Source organism: Nelumbo nucifera, chromosome 6 (genome assembly GCF_055504915.1).
Source record: "Nelumbo nucifera cultivar China Antique chromosome 6, China Antique-T2T, whole genome shotgun sequence".
Taxonomy (NCBI): domain Eukaryota; kingdom Viridiplantae; phylum Streptophyta; class Magnoliopsida; order Proteales; family Nelumbonaceae; genus Nelumbo; species Nelumbo nucifera.
In genome coordinates, this window is record NC_142654.1 from 13,257,175 (window position 1) to 13,276,631 (window position 19,457).

At 38.0% G+C, this 19,457-nt stretch overlaps 1 protein-coding gene and 1 long non-coding RNA gene across 16 annotated transcripts in view; one reads left to right on the forward strand and one right to left on the reverse strand.

The window, feature by feature from the left end:
- The first annotated feature begins 2,170 nt into the window (after window positions 1-2,170).
- LOC104588753 (uncharacterized) lies at window positions 2,171-6,028 on the forward strand. Of its 4 annotated transcripts, XR_733842.3 has the most exons (4): window positions 2,185-2,701; window positions 3,634-3,753; window positions 4,013-4,115; window positions 4,200-6,028. It is a non-coding gene; the product is annotated as an uncharacterized LOC104588753 (long non-coding RNA). The 4 variants fall into 4 exon arrangements; XR_016077201.1 differs by having other exon boundaries at window positions 2,183-2,701; window positions 3,634-4,115; XR_016077200.1 differs by having other exon boundaries at window positions 2,205-2,701; window positions 4,013-6,028.
- A 2,166-nt stretch (window positions 6,029-8,194) lies between these two features.
- The window catches only part of LOC104588764 (UDP-galactose/UDP-glucose transporter 5B), a 38,496-nt gene continuing 27,233 nt past the window's right edge, over window positions 8,195-19,457 (reverse strand). For all 12 annotated transcript variants that reach the window (XM_010246852.3, XM_010246839.3, XM_088889593.1 and 9 more), the window contains 5 exons: window positions 19,091-19,203; window positions 9,558-9,646; window positions 9,230-9,316; window positions 9,058-9,126; window positions 8,195-8,908 (listed from right to left, as the gene is read on the reverse strand). In XM_010246852.3, coding sequence (XP_010245154.1) covers window positions 8,780-8,908; window positions 9,058-9,126; window positions 9,230-9,316; window positions 9,558-9,646; window positions 19,091-19,203 — 487 coding nt within the window. In that variant the 3' untranslated portion in view covers window positions 8,195-8,779. The remainder of the gene's footprint in view (window positions 8,909-9,057; window positions 9,127-9,229; window positions 9,317-9,557; window positions 9,647-19,090; window positions 19,204-19,457) is intronic.

A 19,457-nucleotide genomic window follows, 5' to 3' on the forward strand; every position in this document is an offset into this window, starting at 1 on the left:
TCACCCCCGGAAGAGTTTTGTTGCTAGTGAATGATCTAGAAGTAGAGATAGAGAGCAAGGTTAAAAGTATCGATATGTATCAGTCGATACATATTGTGTCGATGGCTTCTTGATATGTCCCTACAGGGGTTATATCAAGCCAGATCATGGTTAAGAGGGTAGTCAGGATTTAAACAAATCTCTGAACTGGTTTTAAAAAAATAAATAAAACATAAAGAAATACTAATATAGGCCAATACACCCTACCGGCATATCATGTATATCGATACTTTGAACCTTGATAGAGAGTGCTAAGTCACCACTAGCAAAAGCATCTTGTTCCCTTGGTCTCTGTCGTGTGAACTTTGAGTACGAGATGGAATGATAAAACCAATCTTGAGTTGTATCCTCCATGAAGGCAATGACGAGAGACTCTAATCTTTCCCCACTTTCAAAGATGGAAGGAATCAAGGAACGATTCTATTTGTCCTACTCCTACAATTGTAGCAAAAAGGCCTTCGATGCATAAGACGGGAGCATGTAAAAGTTTAATTAACATCTCTTTTGCAGTTTGAAGAGGTAGAAAAAAGTTTTATTCCCAAGATCATTTTTATTGGCATTGGGATTAGCTTTGCATGATTGCTCTGCCGAAGTGACCTACAGAATACTTGTTTGGCCATTTACTTTCTCAACACGAGGAGTAGACCTGGTAGCCTAACCCAATATTGAATTCTTCGTTAAGATGAGGAAGAGGGTTAATGCCAGCTCTCCATTTCATGAGAATAAGGTATCAACCATTGACAAATTGGATTTCACATGAGCGCCCCACAGTACATTCCAACCGTGTATTAGAAACATCTTCCGATGACTAGTATTGAAAACGTTCTCAATGCACACTGAGATATGCATGTGAGGCGCTGATATCTTCTAATATCATAGAAACTTTAGCATTGACCGCTTCGATTTGTTTTCCCCCAACACCTTTGCATGTATGCACCATTTCCCATTCATTGTGTTCTTCATCCAAATTCACTTTTTCAGCTTGCTTCCATGCATCTTTCGCTGCTTATTCAGCTTCTCTTTTCTGAGTTTAAGCTTCTCCAAGCAACTTCCTTACTTTGCTTGTCTTAGACGTATTTTCTTTCACAATGTCACAATAAGTATTAGTTTTAGAATTTTGTTGGGAATTACTTCACTTGGGGCTGTCAATGGGTCAGTTTTGCTTGACTGCTCTAATTGAACTGAACTGATTTTGTTGGTTCTAGTTTCATGATTTTGTCCTAATTAATAATTGGGCCGATTCTGGTTGTTTCTTGTCCAGAACTGATATATTCAAACCTGAACCGATTGTTTTATTAAATATATTTAATTTTTTCCTATTTTTCTTATAATTTTTATTGTGTTTTATGTTTGCAATGTTAATTTGACAGATCATATAAGATAATATTAGTTAAAAACGTTTTATTTATTAACATATAAATAATTTAACATTCTAATGTAGTTTTTGTCAAAGTTATGTTATCAAAATTTAAGTTTTAAGTTATTACTTAAATAAATAAATATAGTTTTAATATAACCAGGTCTATTGGGTGAGACCCAATTACCCCAATTATTAATCAGAGATTCAGGATGGTTCTGGGTCTGTGATTTTGTCCCAATGAATAATTGGTTTGGGATTGGGACCACCTTGTCCCGACCCAGACCAGACCCATTGACAGCCCTAACGTCACTCATAGTGGTCTATTTGTTGATATACATTCTTAGGGTCTGTTTGGTTCCCTGGAATAGGTGCCCAGATTTAGAACCAAAATGGGTCATTCCAATTCCAACCGTTTGTTTTATTGGAATAAGATTCTAAATCCCATTTTTGGGGGAGTGGGATTCCCCCATACAGGAGAATGCCAGAATGGCCATTGCAGGTTCCCCTTTAGAAATAGGATTCCCATTTTAGGAGTCTATCAAAAAGTAAAGAACACCTGCCAAATCCTAATATTAATAAATATAGTAAAATAGTAAAATATTATTAAAGTAATAATAAAATATTAATGAACTAATACAAAATTAATATTTTTTATTGATTCTAATTCCAACTCCAACTGAACCAAATAGGAATAATTGAAATCTTACTCCAATTCCTGTCTAAATCAAACAGGGTTGGCAAATAGGCTATTCCAATTCCTATTCCAGAGGATTCCAATTCCAAATTCAATTCCAATCCCAACAAAGAAACCAATCGGACCCTTGTACATTTAGCTATAATGGATGCAAACAATAATTCCAATAAAGCATAAATGCATTGGAAATTGTGTTTTTTTTGTCATTTGTCAATGCATAGATGTAATATTGCCAAACAAAGGAAAAAGTAAATTAAATTGCAAATTTACCCTGATCCGAGATTTACACTCCATTTGCATCATTTCAAAACGCAACCTTATTAGATAAACCGTTTTACACTATATATTTGCATTCACACTTATTTACATCTTTTAGGATTTAGCATTAACTCCCTCAATGACAGGTGGTAGTCCAAGTTGTTCTTCACTCCTGACCATCCCACTTCACGGTTTCATTAATAGCTTCCATATTTTACCAGATTATCATCACTCTTCATAGTCTCACTCTACTTTGCAGTTAGTACAACCGAGAGCACGCCAGAGTTGGAGCCCAAAAATCACCGGAAACCGGCGATCTCTACGCAGCAATATTCCGGTGGCTTTTGCAGGTAACGGTTTCTTTCTCTCAACTCAAAACAAAACGGGCTTTCTTTCTCTCAATACCGGATACAGTCGGTATTCTTTGAGCATCAATACCGGTGCAAATGTTATTTAGGCTTAGTTTTGAAAGAGTACAAATACAAATATACAAATATGTAGAATGCAAAACTTTGTATTTCGTATTATTTTGTATGTTTTTGTACTCTTTCCAAAGTGAGCCTTGGAGATCATACACAATGTCAAAGCATTGTGTTTTGATCTGCTCCTCTGTCTAGAGTCAAACTCCACTGTATTACCAAGACAAACTACCGTGCAAAACATGTTGTAGGAGAATGACGATTCATTGGCTACCAAGACAAACCACCATAAATTTATGTCATATTTTTGTAAAATTGGGTATTCTTGATCTCCATTTAAAGCACAGGTCCATCGCTGCATATGACAAGAATACACCATTTCAAATCTTACTAGGAAAAAAGTAATCAGGACATAAACAATATAGAGATATTCAAACTCTGATGTAATAATTCTATTATAACTGCACATTTTTTTCTGAATACATCCCCACAGTTAGTAGAACTATTACAATTTTCAGGTGTGCCTTTAACTAAATTATTTGATATACTCACTGCAACCATACGATCCCAGTTTGAATCTCACCATATAACAAGCATAAGTCTCATAATTTTGATAAAATTATGGTATTTAGGGATTCAAACAATTAATCCATCCAAAAACCTAATTTGATCCCAGAATTTTTTACTCAAGTTAAATGCTAGATCCTGTCTAGCTAGAAAACTAGAAAGTTGAACACCCCCTGTTCCATATGCCTTCTATGTTGAATCAAATTTCAGGGATATATTATTAAATAATTGTATAGTAGCTAGATTATATAAGAAATCATTTAATTTTTTTGAATCTTCCAAGTTCCATCTTGAAGGGTAATGTGGATGGAGCAGTGAATGCTACGTACCATTTGCATGGAGAATCATCTCTGTGGGGGTTGACAGAAGCTTAGAAGGACAGCATTTTGAAACCTGCTTTATGTTTCTTCAAGCAGGTGTCTCTTCTAATTTGTGAATTTTTTTTTTCATTAAACTTGTCATTCCTTAATCTTCTTAAATTGTTAAGTTTTCCATTAAATTTGTCATTCCTTAATCTTCAGCTGCTTCATCCTTGGGGGGAGGAAGAAGTATTATGGATTTTAGAAGCTTCAAATCTCTGTTGTGAATTTTAAGTGTGCATTTTCAACCACATCATGGTATAATATATGGTCAAATAGCTAATACATACTATGCAATATGTAAAATTTTATTCAGGGAAGTATTGAACTACATGCAACAGCAAGACAGTCACAGTTGTTAGTTCTTAGTAGTGCTGTCAGTGCAGTGAGGCCACAAGTACTTGCAACTACAGAAAGATGTATACTAAATTTAAAATTTTTTATTTGATAAATATTCTAATTCACGTTTAAGCTAATATTGAGGTGTGTGTTACTTGGGCCAGGACCCCAGGTCTCAGCATAGAGCTAACAGATCTGAGCCACTCAATCCAGGTCTTGACCATAATCCAAGCCATACAAACTCCCCATTGGCGAGGGACATTTGGCCAGAAGATAGTATTGCTTCCGTTATCACTTTTCTTATCCAAGAAGAGCCTGAAATCATGTCTAGTGAAGTAAACAGTGGTTGTGGTGACATACCCAGGAACGAGGACCAGGGCAACACAGGTGACGGGGGACCAATCATGAGACAAGAGCTCAAGAGAATGTCACTCCACCCTGTGAAACAGATAACCAACAGACTTCACAAACAGAAACTGGACAGTCTTCAGGTACAAAGCGGAAGCTCTCAGATAGACTTGATACTAGTAATCTAGCTAATGCTGATCTTGGGCTAGATCGAAATGGTAATATAGCAGAAGACTGTGTTGATGATGATCTAATCGAAGTTTATAACTTTTTTAAAGAGTATGGTAATTTTTCAAATGAAGCAATCAATGTTGGTGAAATTCCTAGAGGTAGGTGGTTATTAATACCAGCCAACTTTGCCTATACAGCTGTAGACCCAAGAACGTAGGCAAAGGAGTGGGTACAACAGACACTACTACTCTTAATATGGCTCATGAAAGAAGCAAATGGGCAATAAATAATCCTGATGCAGTTAAGTATGCTCTTCTCAGGATGGAGGCCTTTAAGCTAGGGTGATTTCAGAGCAACTCTTTACAGATGACTTCCAAGAAATCAATAACCACATTAGAGATGCCAACCGTGCAGCTGACATTCTGCCCTTCATCATGGAACCCAACTATAGAACTTGTGGATCTACTTATCAATCAGGACAGGCCTCAGAGTATGAAATACAAGCCAGCAGCATACTAAGGGTTTGCCATCTAGAACAGATAGCAGGATACATGTCCAAGAACCTGATGTATGGCGATTGTCTTCACTAGATAACACCAAAGCGTGTTCATGATGTCATTGTAGCACAAAGAGATTCACTACCTAAAGCTCTCAAACTTGGGAGCTATTATGCACCATCTGGTTGTGCCTTAATCTCAACACCAGATGTAGTCATCACCAGCCTAAAAGCCAGAGGATGGTGGGAAGAACTTGCTCAGTATGGAGGGTATCAAGATACTGAGATCAGAACGGTTTGTGATGTGATATAAAGCAAAACCCATGGAAGTTCCAACTTATGCCTGGAGTATTTGGGGAGACACCACCAAGGGATGATGAGAGAGCACGGCTGGAGACTGCTCGTGCGGACGCGAAACAGTGTGCAGCTGCCCTACAAGCCTACATTGATGCATGCATGATTAACACACCATTAGCATATGATCAAGTGCTCAAGCAGTTCGCTCAGGAAAACAAGGTACTTTATTCTAGATTTTATACTCTCTTTGGCCAAATGATGCATCATGGATTTAGCAAAAAAGAGAAAAAAAGAAGGGAAAAGATCCATCATCTACCTGATCCTTGGGCTAGCTCCAAATGAAAATTAAAGTGGGTGGCATTAGGTCTTTGCACTGTCTAATTAGGCGTTTATATTTAACTGGTGTTTGTGAATATTGTTTTCTCATTTTTTGTTTGGATTTTTGTTAATCTGGCGTATGTGTCAGCTCCATCTCACATTATGGTTTGCTTGAAGGCTTATGTGTTGCTTGAAGTTCGGTTTAGGAGATAGTGCTACAAGGGTTTTCTTGTTTTGTAATAGTTTGATTGGTTTTTATGGTAGGGGAGGGGTTTGGCCTGGGGTTGCTTTGTATTTCAGTGTTTATTCAGTTTTCTTGGAAAGAAAGAAACCAAGCCCTCGTTTGGGAGTGCTTATTTTTAAGAACTTATTCCAGTCGGGACTAATAAGCACTTATGTGAGTTTGGAAGAAAATCAATAACGGCTTATTGCAGAAAATAAGCCCATTTTGATTTAAATAAGTCAACATATTCGGCTTAATGTTAAGTGCCTTAAAAGTGCTTATTGCATTTCTTACCCATCTTGCCCGCCACATAATTTTCAAAATACCTATACTACCCCATAAGCACTTATTTAATCAATAAGCACTCTCAATCGGGAGAGCTAAGCAAACTCTTTAACAAAAAATAAAAAAAGTAATTAAGCAAGCTCAAAATGGGAGGTGGTGGGCTTTTCCTCTGTTTGGGTGATTTCTTATCACCTCAATGAATGTATATAGGGGAGGTGGTGGGCTTTTCCTCTGTTTGGGTGATTTCTTATCACCTCAATGAATGTATATTTTCTTCGGAAAAGCCCAATGCAGATTTCTGAATTCTACTGCAAATCTATAAAAATTCAAAATGTCAAATACCCCCACAATATACACTAATGGCCGCCAGTGAATTGGCATCAATTCCAAGCTGACACTTACCCCAATTGTACTTTGGGCCTAAAAATTCTGACTCTGGGCTGAACTGTCATTCCCCCTATTTTCTTTTGAACTTGGGGAATTGGGCCTTGTATCAATATTCAAGTGGCCCATCAAAGGCAGGCCTTACCCAATTTAAGCCTCCTTAGATTTGCCTACTTGGCCACAAACTATGTGAAGACACTACAGGAAAAACATCACCCTGTGAATTACAACAGGTACAAGAGATTCCATATGTGTAGCTGTAGGGTCTTTATGGCCAAAATCTTAATTGTTAGTAGACCCAGACTCCCTATAAATTCAAAATGTTTAGAAAGAGTGCAAATACAAAAGGGATTATAGCTGATACGGGCAACTTTTGGGCCATAAACCTTTTAATATAATTTTTAAAATAAGTTATTTTTTTCAAAAATATATCAGAAAAGGGCAAAAACACCGTTCTTCCTCCTCCAAACCACTGAATAAAAATAAATATTTTAATATAATTTCTAAAATAAATTAACTTTTTAAAAATATATCAAAAAAGGGAAATAACACTATTCTTTTTAAAAATATATTCAATATTTCTTTTTTACAACTTGTAAAAAGAAATACTAAATATCCATAACCCAAATGGGTTTTGCAAACAAAACCCTGTTCTTTTTTCTTTCTGGTAAACAACAAAAACCTTGTTCTGTGGATGCACCAATCGATCTCTAATTTAATTCCTCCAGGCATAAACCAGCAAACAAAATCCAGATGGGCTTTGCAATTCACTCTCATCCATACTACTTGCCCACTCCATCATTGATGAGCTGCACTAAGATGAAGCCGGTGACATTGATGACTACGACGATCTCCTTGTTGTCTTCAGAAAGCCTTTGTTTATTCTCTTCCACTCGAACATACTCATCCCAATCCCACCATTGGTTGGTGTAGTAGAGGTATGTTGTCAGATTGGCATTACCGGAGGTGGGCGGAGGCAACGGCAACAACGCTGGTGGATGGTGGTCATTGAGGTTTGTGGGACTGGGACGAAAGGAAGATGGGAAAAATATTTATTAATCTTGAGAGAAATTTATTCGGTGGTTTGGAGGAGGAAGAAGGTGAACAGTATTTTTGCCCTTATTTAATATATTTTTTAAAAAATTAATCTATTTTAAAAATTATATTAAAAGAATTATTTTTATTAATATTAAGGCCCACAAATTTCCCTTTATCAACTATAATCCCAATAGAAAAAACGTTCAGTGAAATACATATACTTTCATTCTCCATGATATTCAACACATTTAAGGAGTCGCCTTTGCTTTTTCTAACGCCTTAGCATCATATAGTCAAAGGCAGAATGAAAAAATAAAAAGTTAAAGTGGTTTTAGGAAAATAAATAAAATAATATAAAAACTTGAGATGGTAAAACCGCATGAAATTGAAAATCAATAATTTCGTCCTACACGGGGCTTAAAACTGAGCATATATAGCACGGCTGAGTGCTAATAGGTGAACCCTAAGCATGGCGAAGAATTGCACAACAGACCCAAGGGCACGCACCCTTAATCGCTATATAGAGCTTACAAGATTCTCTCTCTCTAACTGACCTGTTCAAATGTGAGACACCATCATATATAATCGATGAAGCCAAATTTTGATTGAAAATAGGTTTACTGAAAGAAGTAATTCTCAACATATAAATTTTGGAAAATGATCGTTGAAGCTTTCATGTCTTCCACTTAAGCATCGTTCAGCTTCAACCAGTTGCAGCAAGGTTAGGGCTATATTTCTCAAATAAAAAGAAGAAAAAAAGAAGATTTCATACAGACAACGACAATATCATATGCTTCTTGACCAATGAAATGCAACAGCTGTTAAAATTTTGCATCATCATGGCCAAAAGGTTCCAAATATTCAAAAGGAAAAAAAAAAAAGTTTTGCTTTAGAAAGTGTTAGGTAATTTCGGCTATATATATGACTGTTAATATTTTCTAAGAAAATTTGGGCTCGGGATATGATTACTTCTCAGTAGTATTGCTTTTTTGATTGGCCTTTGAGGTGAAGACAATAAACAAAGCACGTAACTCTATTTGAACAAAGCTCTTCTTTCTGATCCGCCCATATTCTTCCATTATCCATCTCTGCAACGTGAAATGGTGTCACTTGGACTCTGAACAAATAGGAAGGCAACTTGAGAGATCTGATAAGAGTGAAGATCCAGATCATGAGATCAACATTCAAGGTTTGTCATTCTGTGATCTAGAACCACCGCTCTGTGCATGTACTGGGGATGCAGGGTTTTCAGGTACAGGCTTCTTAGGTGCACTTAGAAAACTTTTCGCATACAGGGAGCCGAAAACAATAGTCTGGTCATGCATTGAAAAGTGTTATTGGACTTCAAACTACTAAATAACTTTCCCCTTCACCTGGATAAAGTGTAGGGGGAGAAAGAAACATCTGATCATCAAAGCACATGCATTTAATAACTAATTATGGAATTAATGTTAAAGCTTACCGCTCCAATCCATTGTTTCCAGCTTAAAGGATGTGAAAACCACACGCATGATAGCATGATGCTCACCAACTTCACCAATAAGGAGAATTTTAGAATCTAAACATGTGTGGTCCATTTTGACAACAAAACCTAGTTGACACAAGTGCAAGAGTAGCATTTGGCTTTATTTTACCTGTCTTGTGGTCATTATTGTGGCAAATGTGAGAGCTCCAAATGTGCGGATTGTGTAAGAAATGTAAAATTGACTAGCTGTTGCCACCTGCATTTCCAAGTTAATCATGAGGTTCCTGGGCATGTAGGGAAAATGAAAGAATGGAAATACAGTTCAGCCAAAATATTAGCTACCAATGTTACCCAGATACGGCAAGGGCGCAGATGGACAAAGTATTGCTTATGGAAGTTATACCATTCATGATACACCACCCTTGTATGGGAACCTGGGTATTATAGGTATTACATGACAGGAATAAAACTGGAGAACGGAGTGCGAGTTGACTTACTGTGGAGAGCAATAAAACATCAAAGAAGCAGTCTTTGTGGCGATATACAAAATCAACTGCCAAGAGAAGATGGCCCTGTAATACAAGTCCTAGTTCAGAATAAACAGTGCAAACATATCAGTAACCAATTGCTTAGAAATGCCATAGGAACATGTCATTCCAAAAACAATTACCATGTGGATTGAGCTCCACAAAAGTCTAAATAAGCTCATTCAGAAAGAAAGATTGTGGATTAAAGTATACCCTTTGAAGGATATTTAAGTAAAACACAAAGCATGAATTTATTAGACCTATCAAAAAAATGCATGAATTTATTAGTTTCAATATGAGGTTCATGGAAAATAAAAATCTAAATGGATAGTTTTTCCATGTCAAGGATTTATCATCAAGTAAAATCAGGACTAACAATGCCATTGTACTCGACAAGAAAATTTACTATATCCCCCTCTATACAAAAAAGATTTAAACCCAAAGTTTTATTTACACTACTCAAAATGTTTGGAAAACAAAATACGATTCCAACCTTTTGTTAACTCTATTAAACAGTCAACCATATTAGCATGCATTCAAAATGGATCTCCACCAGCTCACTCAAGTGTCTGGAGATTGTACAAACTTATATGGAAGTTCCAGTTCCTCCAAGACATCATTGCCTCTTAAGTGGAATAGTTTGATACAACCACTCTAGGTGAAAAAAATCTACAACCCAAAAGGTTAGGGATTTTTTCTGGGAGGTCTTTCATTTGAAGATTAACACTTGATATACTCTCCAAAAGAGAAGACTTAATTGTTGTTTATCTCCCTATGTTTGCATCCTTTGTTTTGCAGGAGAGACATTTCACCACTTACTAATTTCCTGTGTTTTTGTCTATTTGGACTTGGTTTCTCTCACTTTTGAGCTGCAGGTCCCCCCTCCAATGATGCAAAGGATCCATTTAGCTCATCTTTCATCACACTACCAAGAAGGAGGGGAAAGTTATTGTGGAAATGCACATGGGCAGCCATCCTTTGGATGGCATGGGAAGAAAGAAATGAAAGAATATTCAAGGGAAAGAAAAGAACTAAGGAAACAATTATTGAGAATGTTCTGGTTAAGGCTGTTCATTGGATTAAGACATTGAACATGTCTGCACCCTTTCTACAGACATCTTGAGAACATGAGATTGAGTGCCTCATACAACTATGACAACGAAAAGAGCTCAAATTCAGCGGATACCACCTGGAAGGAGAAATCCTAGCTATCCACTCTGGACCAGTCAATGGATTAAGAGCATTTGAGGTCAAGGGGTCTGAGTTGGGTATCTGCCATCTTGTGGAGCCTCAGGAGGACTCCTTACTATTTGGAAGAATAAAGTTTGAAGGATTGGAGGAACTAGTAGGGCAATTCTCACTGTCAATCAAGTTCAGAAGAATGACAGATGGTAAGGAATGGGCATTGACAAATGTGTATGGTCCAAATTCAAATAGGGACAGGGTTCAATTATGGGAAGAGTTGAAGTACAGTTAGAGGATTGTGGGAGGGACCATGGTCTTTGGGTGGTGATTTCAATGTAATAGGTTTTCATCAGAGACAAATAATCTGAGCTAGAGAGTAAGTACAGCCTACAGGTATAAGGAAGTTTAATGAATTTGTGGATCTTTTTGAACTGAAGGAGCTCCCCTTATTGCAAGCTAACTACACTTGGCCAAATTTCCAAAACTCCCTGGTTTGCTCTAAGCTAGACAGGTTCCTTTTTTCAGTGGATTGGGAGATTATGTGGAAGGACTTGTTATCCAAAGCCTTGGTTAGAGTTACCTCAGATCATTGCCCTATTTGCATAGCTCAAGAAACTTCAGTTGGTGGCTCCTCACCCTGTTTAGGTTTGAAAATATGTGGTAGGAGGACCCCACCTTTGTGGAGAATGTCAAATTTTGGTGGTAGGAGTTAGGGAGAAGAGGAGCGAAGAAAGGGATTGAATTCTTGAGGAGACTAAGGGGATTAAAAGAGAAAATTAAGGCCTGGAATAAGAATCTCTTTAGGAAGGTGGAGGAGACTAAAGAAAAATTATTTCAAGGATTGAGTTAGACAAGAAAGAAGCTCTTAGAATATGAGTGGAGAAGAGAGAGGAAAGATGGAGACTAAAGTGTGATTTAGAAGAGGTTCTTATAAAGGAAGAGATCCTTGGAGGCAAAAATCTACATGTAAGTGGCTTATAGAAGGGGATGATAATACATTTTTTTTTTCACTCCTTAGCTAGTAGAAGGAAAAACCTAATCGATAGGCTAGAAGTGGATGGTCTAGAGATAACCAGGGAAGAGGTGATTATCAAGGCCTTTGTTAACCATTTAAGAGTGTTTAGCTGAGCCAAGTGGAGATGAGCCCATTGTTTCCAGATCTTTAGTGGGACAGGTTACCTGAAGCTATGGCAGCAGCTTTGGAGAATGTTTTTTACTTTAGATGAGATAAGAGAGGCGGATTTTTCAATGAAAGATCTAAGGCCCCTAGGCCAGACAGCTTCTCCTTGGACTTCTATCAGGAGTGATGGGATTTGATCAAAGGAGATATACTAGAAGTTTTCAATGAATTCTATCTAGAAGGGGAAATATCTCAAGGAATAAACTCAACTTTCATTACCCTAATCCCCAAGAAGAAGGAAGCAAAAGTCACAAAGGATTTTAGACAAATAAGCTTAGTGAGAAACCTCTATAAAATCATGGCAAAAGTTCTAGCAAGAAGACTAAATAAGCTTATTGGTCAATGAATGTGTAGCAAAATTTCTAGCAATCTCTATAACATCAAGGAGCCTTTGTTGAAGGAAAACAGATTGTAGATCAAATTTTGGAGGCCAATGAATGTTTAACAAAAAAGAGGAGGGAAGGGAAGAGTTTGGTGTGCAAGTTAGACATAGAGAAGGCCTATGACTGTGGAATGGTCTTCTGGAAATCATGTAGAAAATTGGGTTGGGGGAGAAGTTGAGGATGTCAATGAAAGGACGCTTAGGTTCTGTACAGTATTTGATTCTGCTTAATGGTGTGGCTAGAGGTTACTTTCCAGAAAAAAAGGGGGTTGGGACAAGGGGATCCCCTATCTCCCTTCCTAAACACCTTAATTGCAAATGTCCTAGAGAAGGCCTATGACTTTGTGGAATGGTCTTCTGGAAATCATGTAGAAAATTGGGTTGGGGGAGAAGTAGAGGATGTCGATGAAAGGACGCTTAGGTTCTGTACAGTATTTGATTCTGCTTAATGGTGTGGCTAGAGGTTACTTTCCAGAAAAAAAGGGGGTTGGGACAAGGGGATCCCCTATCTCCCTTCCTATACACCTTAATTGCAAATGTCCTAAGTAGGATGATCTTATAGGCCAATTAGAATTATCTGTTTAGAGTATAGAGGGTAGGAAGATTTGACATCATAATCACACATTTGCAGTTCGCAGATGATATCATTTTATTCTGTGAGTAAGGCAATCAAGAGTCTATATTAAATCTGCAAGAAATCATCAATTCTTTTGAATCAGTCTCCAGATGGAAGATTAATTGGGGAAAGAGTTGCATAGCAAGAATAAGTTTGGAAGATGAAAACATGAATGGTAGTTGAGACTTTGGGGTGTTAGGTCAAGCAATGGCATTTAGAGGCCTTTTGGAAATCAGTGATGGAGAGATTCACAAAAAAGTTGGCTATGTAGAAGAGGAATTACTTCTCCACTGGTGGAAGAACAACCTTGATAAAAGCAACTGTATCTAACCTACCAGTTTATTTTGTCCACCTTTAGAGTTCCAGTGAGGGTAGCAAGGAAGTTAGAGAAACTTATGAGGGACTTTCTTTGGGAACCTAGGGATGAAAAGAAAGACCATTTAGTAGAGTGGGAACAAGTTTGCAAGACAAAAGAAAACAGAGGTCTAGGACTGGGGAACATAGTTCAAAGAAATACTTCACTACCGGGAAAATGGCTCTAGAGGTTTCCATTGTGTAAAGAGACTGAGCCAAATGGGTCCTAGTATCTTCTCTTGTAATATCTTTTCCTTTTCTTGTTAGCTGATGGGCCTCTCTTAATGGGCCTGTTATTTCTTTTTGTTTGATCTCTTTATGTTACTGCCTAGCTGGCCGCCCACTTAAGGGCATACTTGTAATTACTTTAACATTAATTCTTAATAAGAAGGATTAGAGAAGAAAGGGAAGATTATTCGAACCTTTCTTCTTCTTCCTCCTCTTTTCGCCATCTTCTCTTGTACTACTGCTCTTACTTTTCTTCTTCCTTTTTCTCTCTAATTTTCAAATTCACACCTAATTTTTTATGACTGATATACAACTTGGTATCAAAGCAGGTCTCTTTCTTCCTTTTTTTTCCTTCTTCCTCTTTTCCCATATACCCTTAGATTAAGAGAGTGTATGGAGAGATAAGTTCTCTATAGTTCAGAGGATCTCTGGCCTAGTTGGTAGAGGGTTTGGAGAGTTTAAATCTGGCTGGATATTGCCAAGAAGTGGTGTTGTTCTGTTGCTGCCCAAAACCCTAGCCGACTAGAGATTTTCGAAGGTACAGGTAAAGGTGAAGCTTTGGGTGTGGCGCTCTGTGCTTGAGAGGTGTCTTTTGACTCCTAAAGGAGGGCGGTTCAGGTTTGGAAGAGATTGGGAAGCTCTGGTAGGAGCGGCTACATCTTCTCTCTTCCTCCCCAACAGTTGGACGGAGTAAAACCCTAGTTTTCAAGCATCTGGGTTCTGGCTTGACTTCAAGTAAGTTTATATAGACAAAATTTCTGGTTCTTTGATTTTAGTTTGATTAATGGAGCCATACGGAAGTGAGTTCAAGCAAGTGTCGGTTTCCGGCCTTGGCTCGGTAGATTCTGTTTTGACTGGTGTGATCACAATCAAGCTAGATGGGACAAATTATCTTGCTTGGGCACAGTCTATAAGAATTTGTCTATAGTAGAGGAAAACTCGGGTATCTCACAGGTAGTAAAGTGAAACCCGAAGAGACATACCCTGAATTTGAGAAATGGATGCAGGAGAACTATACTGTCATAGGATGGTTGGTCAATTCTATGCAACCTCATATAAGTCAGCATTATCTCTGGATGTCTTCGGCTAAGGAGATATGGGACAGTTTTTACTGAGACCTATTCACAGAAGTTGAATGTAGCCAGAGTCTATAAGTTGAAAAGTGACGTGAAGAACCTAAGACAGGGGGAGAAGAGTGTAGCAATCTACTACTCTACTGAAATCCCTATGGCAAGAAATTAATGTTATGGAGACAATTGTATGGGAGAGTAAGAATGATGCTGAAATGTATAGAAAGTTGGTGGAGAGAAATAAGGTGTTTGAATTTCTCACTGGACTCAACCCTGAGTTTGACATCATTAGGCAAAATATCTTGGCCAAAGATGAGGTTACTCTTTCCCAGGCATACGCTATGATAAGCAGTGAGGAGAGTAGGCGGCAGGTTCAGTTGTAGAGTCCACCTACAAAATACTTTGCACATGTTGGAATAAAGCCAAAGGGTCCTAGTGAGAAAAAGGAGTAGATATGTGAATATTGCAAGAAACCGAGGCATACAAAGGACACTTGCTGGAAGCTTCATCCTGAGTTTCTTCCTGATAGACACTTGCTGGAAGCTTCCCATTCCTCTTGAGTCCTCTCATGAGGTGTCTACTTCTCCCACTGGACCTACCTCCGATATTCCTATTCCTCCTCCTCCTCCACCTCATTCTCCTACAATTCCTCTTCATCCTATTCTCCAAAGGTGGTACCAAAGGCACAGATTCAGACATGGGCAGGTTGTTTCCACTCCTACAGAAGAGCCTCTTGCTCCTCCCATCATTACTGAGGTAACAAGTCAGCCTTCTTCTGACCCATCTACATCTTTCCCAGACCTTGACCTTCCTATTGCTCTCCGCAAGGGCTAGCGGAAGTGTACAACCCATTGTATCTCCAAACACCTGTCTTACAGCCTTCTCTCTCCTTCCTACTACTCTTTTCTTGCTTTTGTTTCTTCCCATGTGATACCCAAGTCCGTACCGGAAGCCTTATTTAAACCTGAATGGAGGGATGCTATGATGGCTGAACTAGATGCTTTGCATAAGAACCATACCTGGGATATTGTTGACTTGCCTAAAGGGAAGGAACCAGTGGGTTGTAAATGGGTGTTTACCATTAAATATCACTCTGATGGATCTATTGAGAGGTTTAAGGCTAGGCTGGTTGCTAAAGACTACACTCAGATGTATGGTATTGACTATCTTGAGACATTTGCTCCTGTAGCTAAAATGACCTCAGTCTGGGTTTTGTTATCTTTAGCCGCTACTTTTGATTGGCCCCTACACCAGTTTGATGTTAAAAATGCCTTCTTGAATGGAGACCTACATGAAGAGGTCTATATGTGTTTGCCTCCAGGGGTGTATGGGAAGGAAATGCAAGGCTAGGTGTGTAAACTGCAGAAATCTATTTATGGTCTCAAAAAGTCTCCTCGGGCTTGGTTTGAGAGGTTCAGGGCTGCTCTTGTCTCCTTTGGTTACACACAAACTCAATCTGATCATACCCTGTTCTTGAAGAGAAATGTCTCTTTGGTCCTTCTTGATAGTTTATGTTGATGATATTGTGGTCACGAGTAATGACACTCGAGAGGTCAGTAAACTAAAAAGATTTCTCAACTCTGAATTTGAGATCAAGGATTTGGGAGATCTTCGGTATTTTTTGGGCATTGAAGTTGCTAAATCTAAGGATGGTATCTTCATTTCTCAGCATAAATATGTCCTTGACCTCCTTATTGAGACTGGTAAACTTGGAGCTAAACCAATCTCCACTCCTATTGATCCCAATCATAAGCTTTCTGCTACAGATGGTGACCTTTTATCTGATAAGGGGGTGTTTCAGAGACTGCTTGGGAAGTTGTTATATCTTTGCATGACTCGGCTTAGGATAAGTTTGTTTGCCATTCATCACATCAGACGAACAATTGGCTGATATCTTGACCAAGGGAGTTCCAAGAGGGAAAATGACACACTATATAAGCAAGCTGGGCATGATTGACATCTATGCTCAGCTTGAGGGGGAGTGTAAAGAGACTGGGCCGAATGGGTCCTAGTATCTTCTCTTGTAATATCTTTTCCTTTTCTTGTTAGCTGATGGGCCTCTCTTAATGGGCCTGTTATTTCTTTTTGTTTGATCTCTTTATGTTACTGCCTAGCTGGCTGCCCACTTAAGGGCATACTTGTAATTACTTTAACATTAATTCTTAATAAAAAGGATTAGAGAAGAAAGGGAAGATTATTCGAACCTTTCTTCTTCTTCCTCCTCTTTTTGCCATCTTCTTCTCTTGTACTGCTGCTCTTACTTTTCTTCTTCCTTTTTCTCTCTAATTTTCAAGTTTACACCTAATTTTTTAGGACCGATTTACAACTCATTGGAAAGAGACAAGTTGTGGCACAAGGTTATAGAGAGCATTCATGGATTGATGAATAATGACAGGATGCAAAGGTAGCTCCTACATCAACCTACAACTCTCCTTGAAAAGCAATAGAAGAGGCATATCCAATTTTTTTTCAATTTCATCAGGTTTGATGTGGGTTGTGGTTCTTGCCTCTAGGGTTCTTTTTTGGGAAGACCTTTGGCTGGGAGATACTCCTTTTTGTTCCCTTTGCCCTAAACTTTACTAAGTTTCTAATTATAAGCAGCAAGATATTTCAAAATTTGTCACCTTTTCTCAATCTGGTGTGAGTTGGAACTTTGGTTTTGAGGGATAACGAGTGTGAGAGCCTTATCCGGTTGTTTGACAATCTCAAATCAGTTTTTTTTTTTTTGGTTTAATCTTTGGACACTAGAGTTTGGTCCACCTCATCTGATGGTATCTTTTCCTATGCTTCTTTTTTCAACTCCCTTGTGCAAACAATTGTGAGGGGAGAGGATTTCCCAGTGAAAGAGATCTAGAGTAAGCCCATTCCACCCAAAATTCAATCTTTATGTTGGGAGGTTTTTCTTGGAAAGATAAACACCTGCGACATGCTTCAAAAGAGAAGGCCACATAAATGCCTCCCCCCTCATGTGTGCTATCTTTGTTATGTAAATGGTGAATCCCTTCCTCATTGATTCATTGTCCTTATGTGCTCTTTGTTTGGAAGTTTTTTTGCTCTCTTTTTGGTTGCAGATGGAGCACACCTCAGAATGTAGTGAGCCTCTTCAACCCAAAATTTCCAAGGCAGCTAACAAAAAGGGGAGGTAATGTGGAAATCCATTAGGGCGGTTGTGGTTGTGGACCATTCGGGAGGAAAGGAATGCAAATTTTTTTAATGAGAAGTGCAGATCAAAAGAAGAATTGGTGGAAACCATAAAGATAAAAGTTGCGTATTGGGTAAAAGCACTTGAGCTTTTCCAAAGCTTCTTATTAGCTAATATAATGTGGGTTTAGAGGAAAGTGGCTTATTCCTATAAGAAAGAAAAATGAGGATGGAATGGAAGCCCCCAACTCCAAACAAATTAAAGTTGAATTTTGATGGGAGTTCCATAGGAAACCCAGGATTCATAGGTATTGGCGGTGTGTTTAGAGACTCAGAAAACAAGTGTTGGCAATGTATTCAAGGCATATAGGGGTTGGCAATTCAATAAAGGTTGAGCTACTAGTACTTCTTTGGGGGTTAAAACTAGCCAGAAAAGCAAATTTTAAGAACTTGGAGGTTGAAGGGGACTCAAATCTGGTGAAATCTTGGTCTAACACTAGGGGTAATGCTCCTTCGATTTATACACATTCCCTGCAAGAGATTGAAAGCTTAGAAAGGGAACTCAATGCTTCTTTCACATGGATCAGAAGGACTGCAAATGGGATGGCTGACTTGCTAGATAAACAAGAAGTTTACAGGCATCAACTTTTTTGGGCATTATTGTAACACACTGTGTAGTATTGACTATGCTTTTCTGTTTGTTGTAATCTGTATCCAGTTTTCTCTTTAACTTATAAAACTAACCTTTCCTTGCTGATAAAAATAGTAGGTTTTCAATTGACAGGGAGTTTTTTTTTTGATTGATAATTGTAATTGACAGGGAGATGTTATCTTTGTCTAGCTGAAGAGGAGAGTGTGATCTCAAAATATGTCTAGGGGTACTACTTTTGCCTTGTCAGTCTTGACATGTGGAATCCAAGGTCACCTAAAGAAATTTTTGGTTGTTGGCCTGTTTTAAGAGGAAATAAATGGGCAAAGATTGTGTGGAGCTGCATGCTTTTTGCCATTTGTTGGGAATTTGGAAGGAAAGAAACAGAAGAGTTTTCAAAGGCAAAGCAAAAAGTAGGGATCAAATTGTTTTTTGGAGCGGGAAGAGAATTGGTCCTTAGTTCTTCAAGAATTAGAAGGAATCACTAGGGAAGATTTAGATTGTAATTTTTGGGCTTTTTTTTTAATCCATAATGTGGAACTGAAATATTTGTATTTTGGTTTTCTTATGTCTTTGCTTGTACATTTTTGCTCTATCAATAAAACTTTATTTTTTATTTATTACCCAAAAAAAGTTAGCACCTAATATAAACATAAACAATCAAAAGTGAATGATCGGATGCAACTGGAAGAACATACCACTTAAACTGAGAACACAAGAACACAACGTTGTGTAGAATATCTGGTTGTGTATTTCCATATCATAGCCCTTAAATAATTTATCTTGGAATGTGCTTGTGAAACCATCAAACCTGTTAAACATAAGAACAGAAATTAAAAGGCAAAATTTCACACTTCCCCAAAATATGACATGAGTAGTAAAAGGAACACAAATAACAGCAATATTTATGAGTAAATCAATTCATGAGGTACCAAAAAGGACATGTGTCAAAATAATAAAAAATGATTTAAGCACTAATAATTTAATAATAGATATCGCATTAAACAGAACATGATGGTGAAAGGGTTCATATAGCTAACCCCATCTAGTTGGGATAAGACTTAG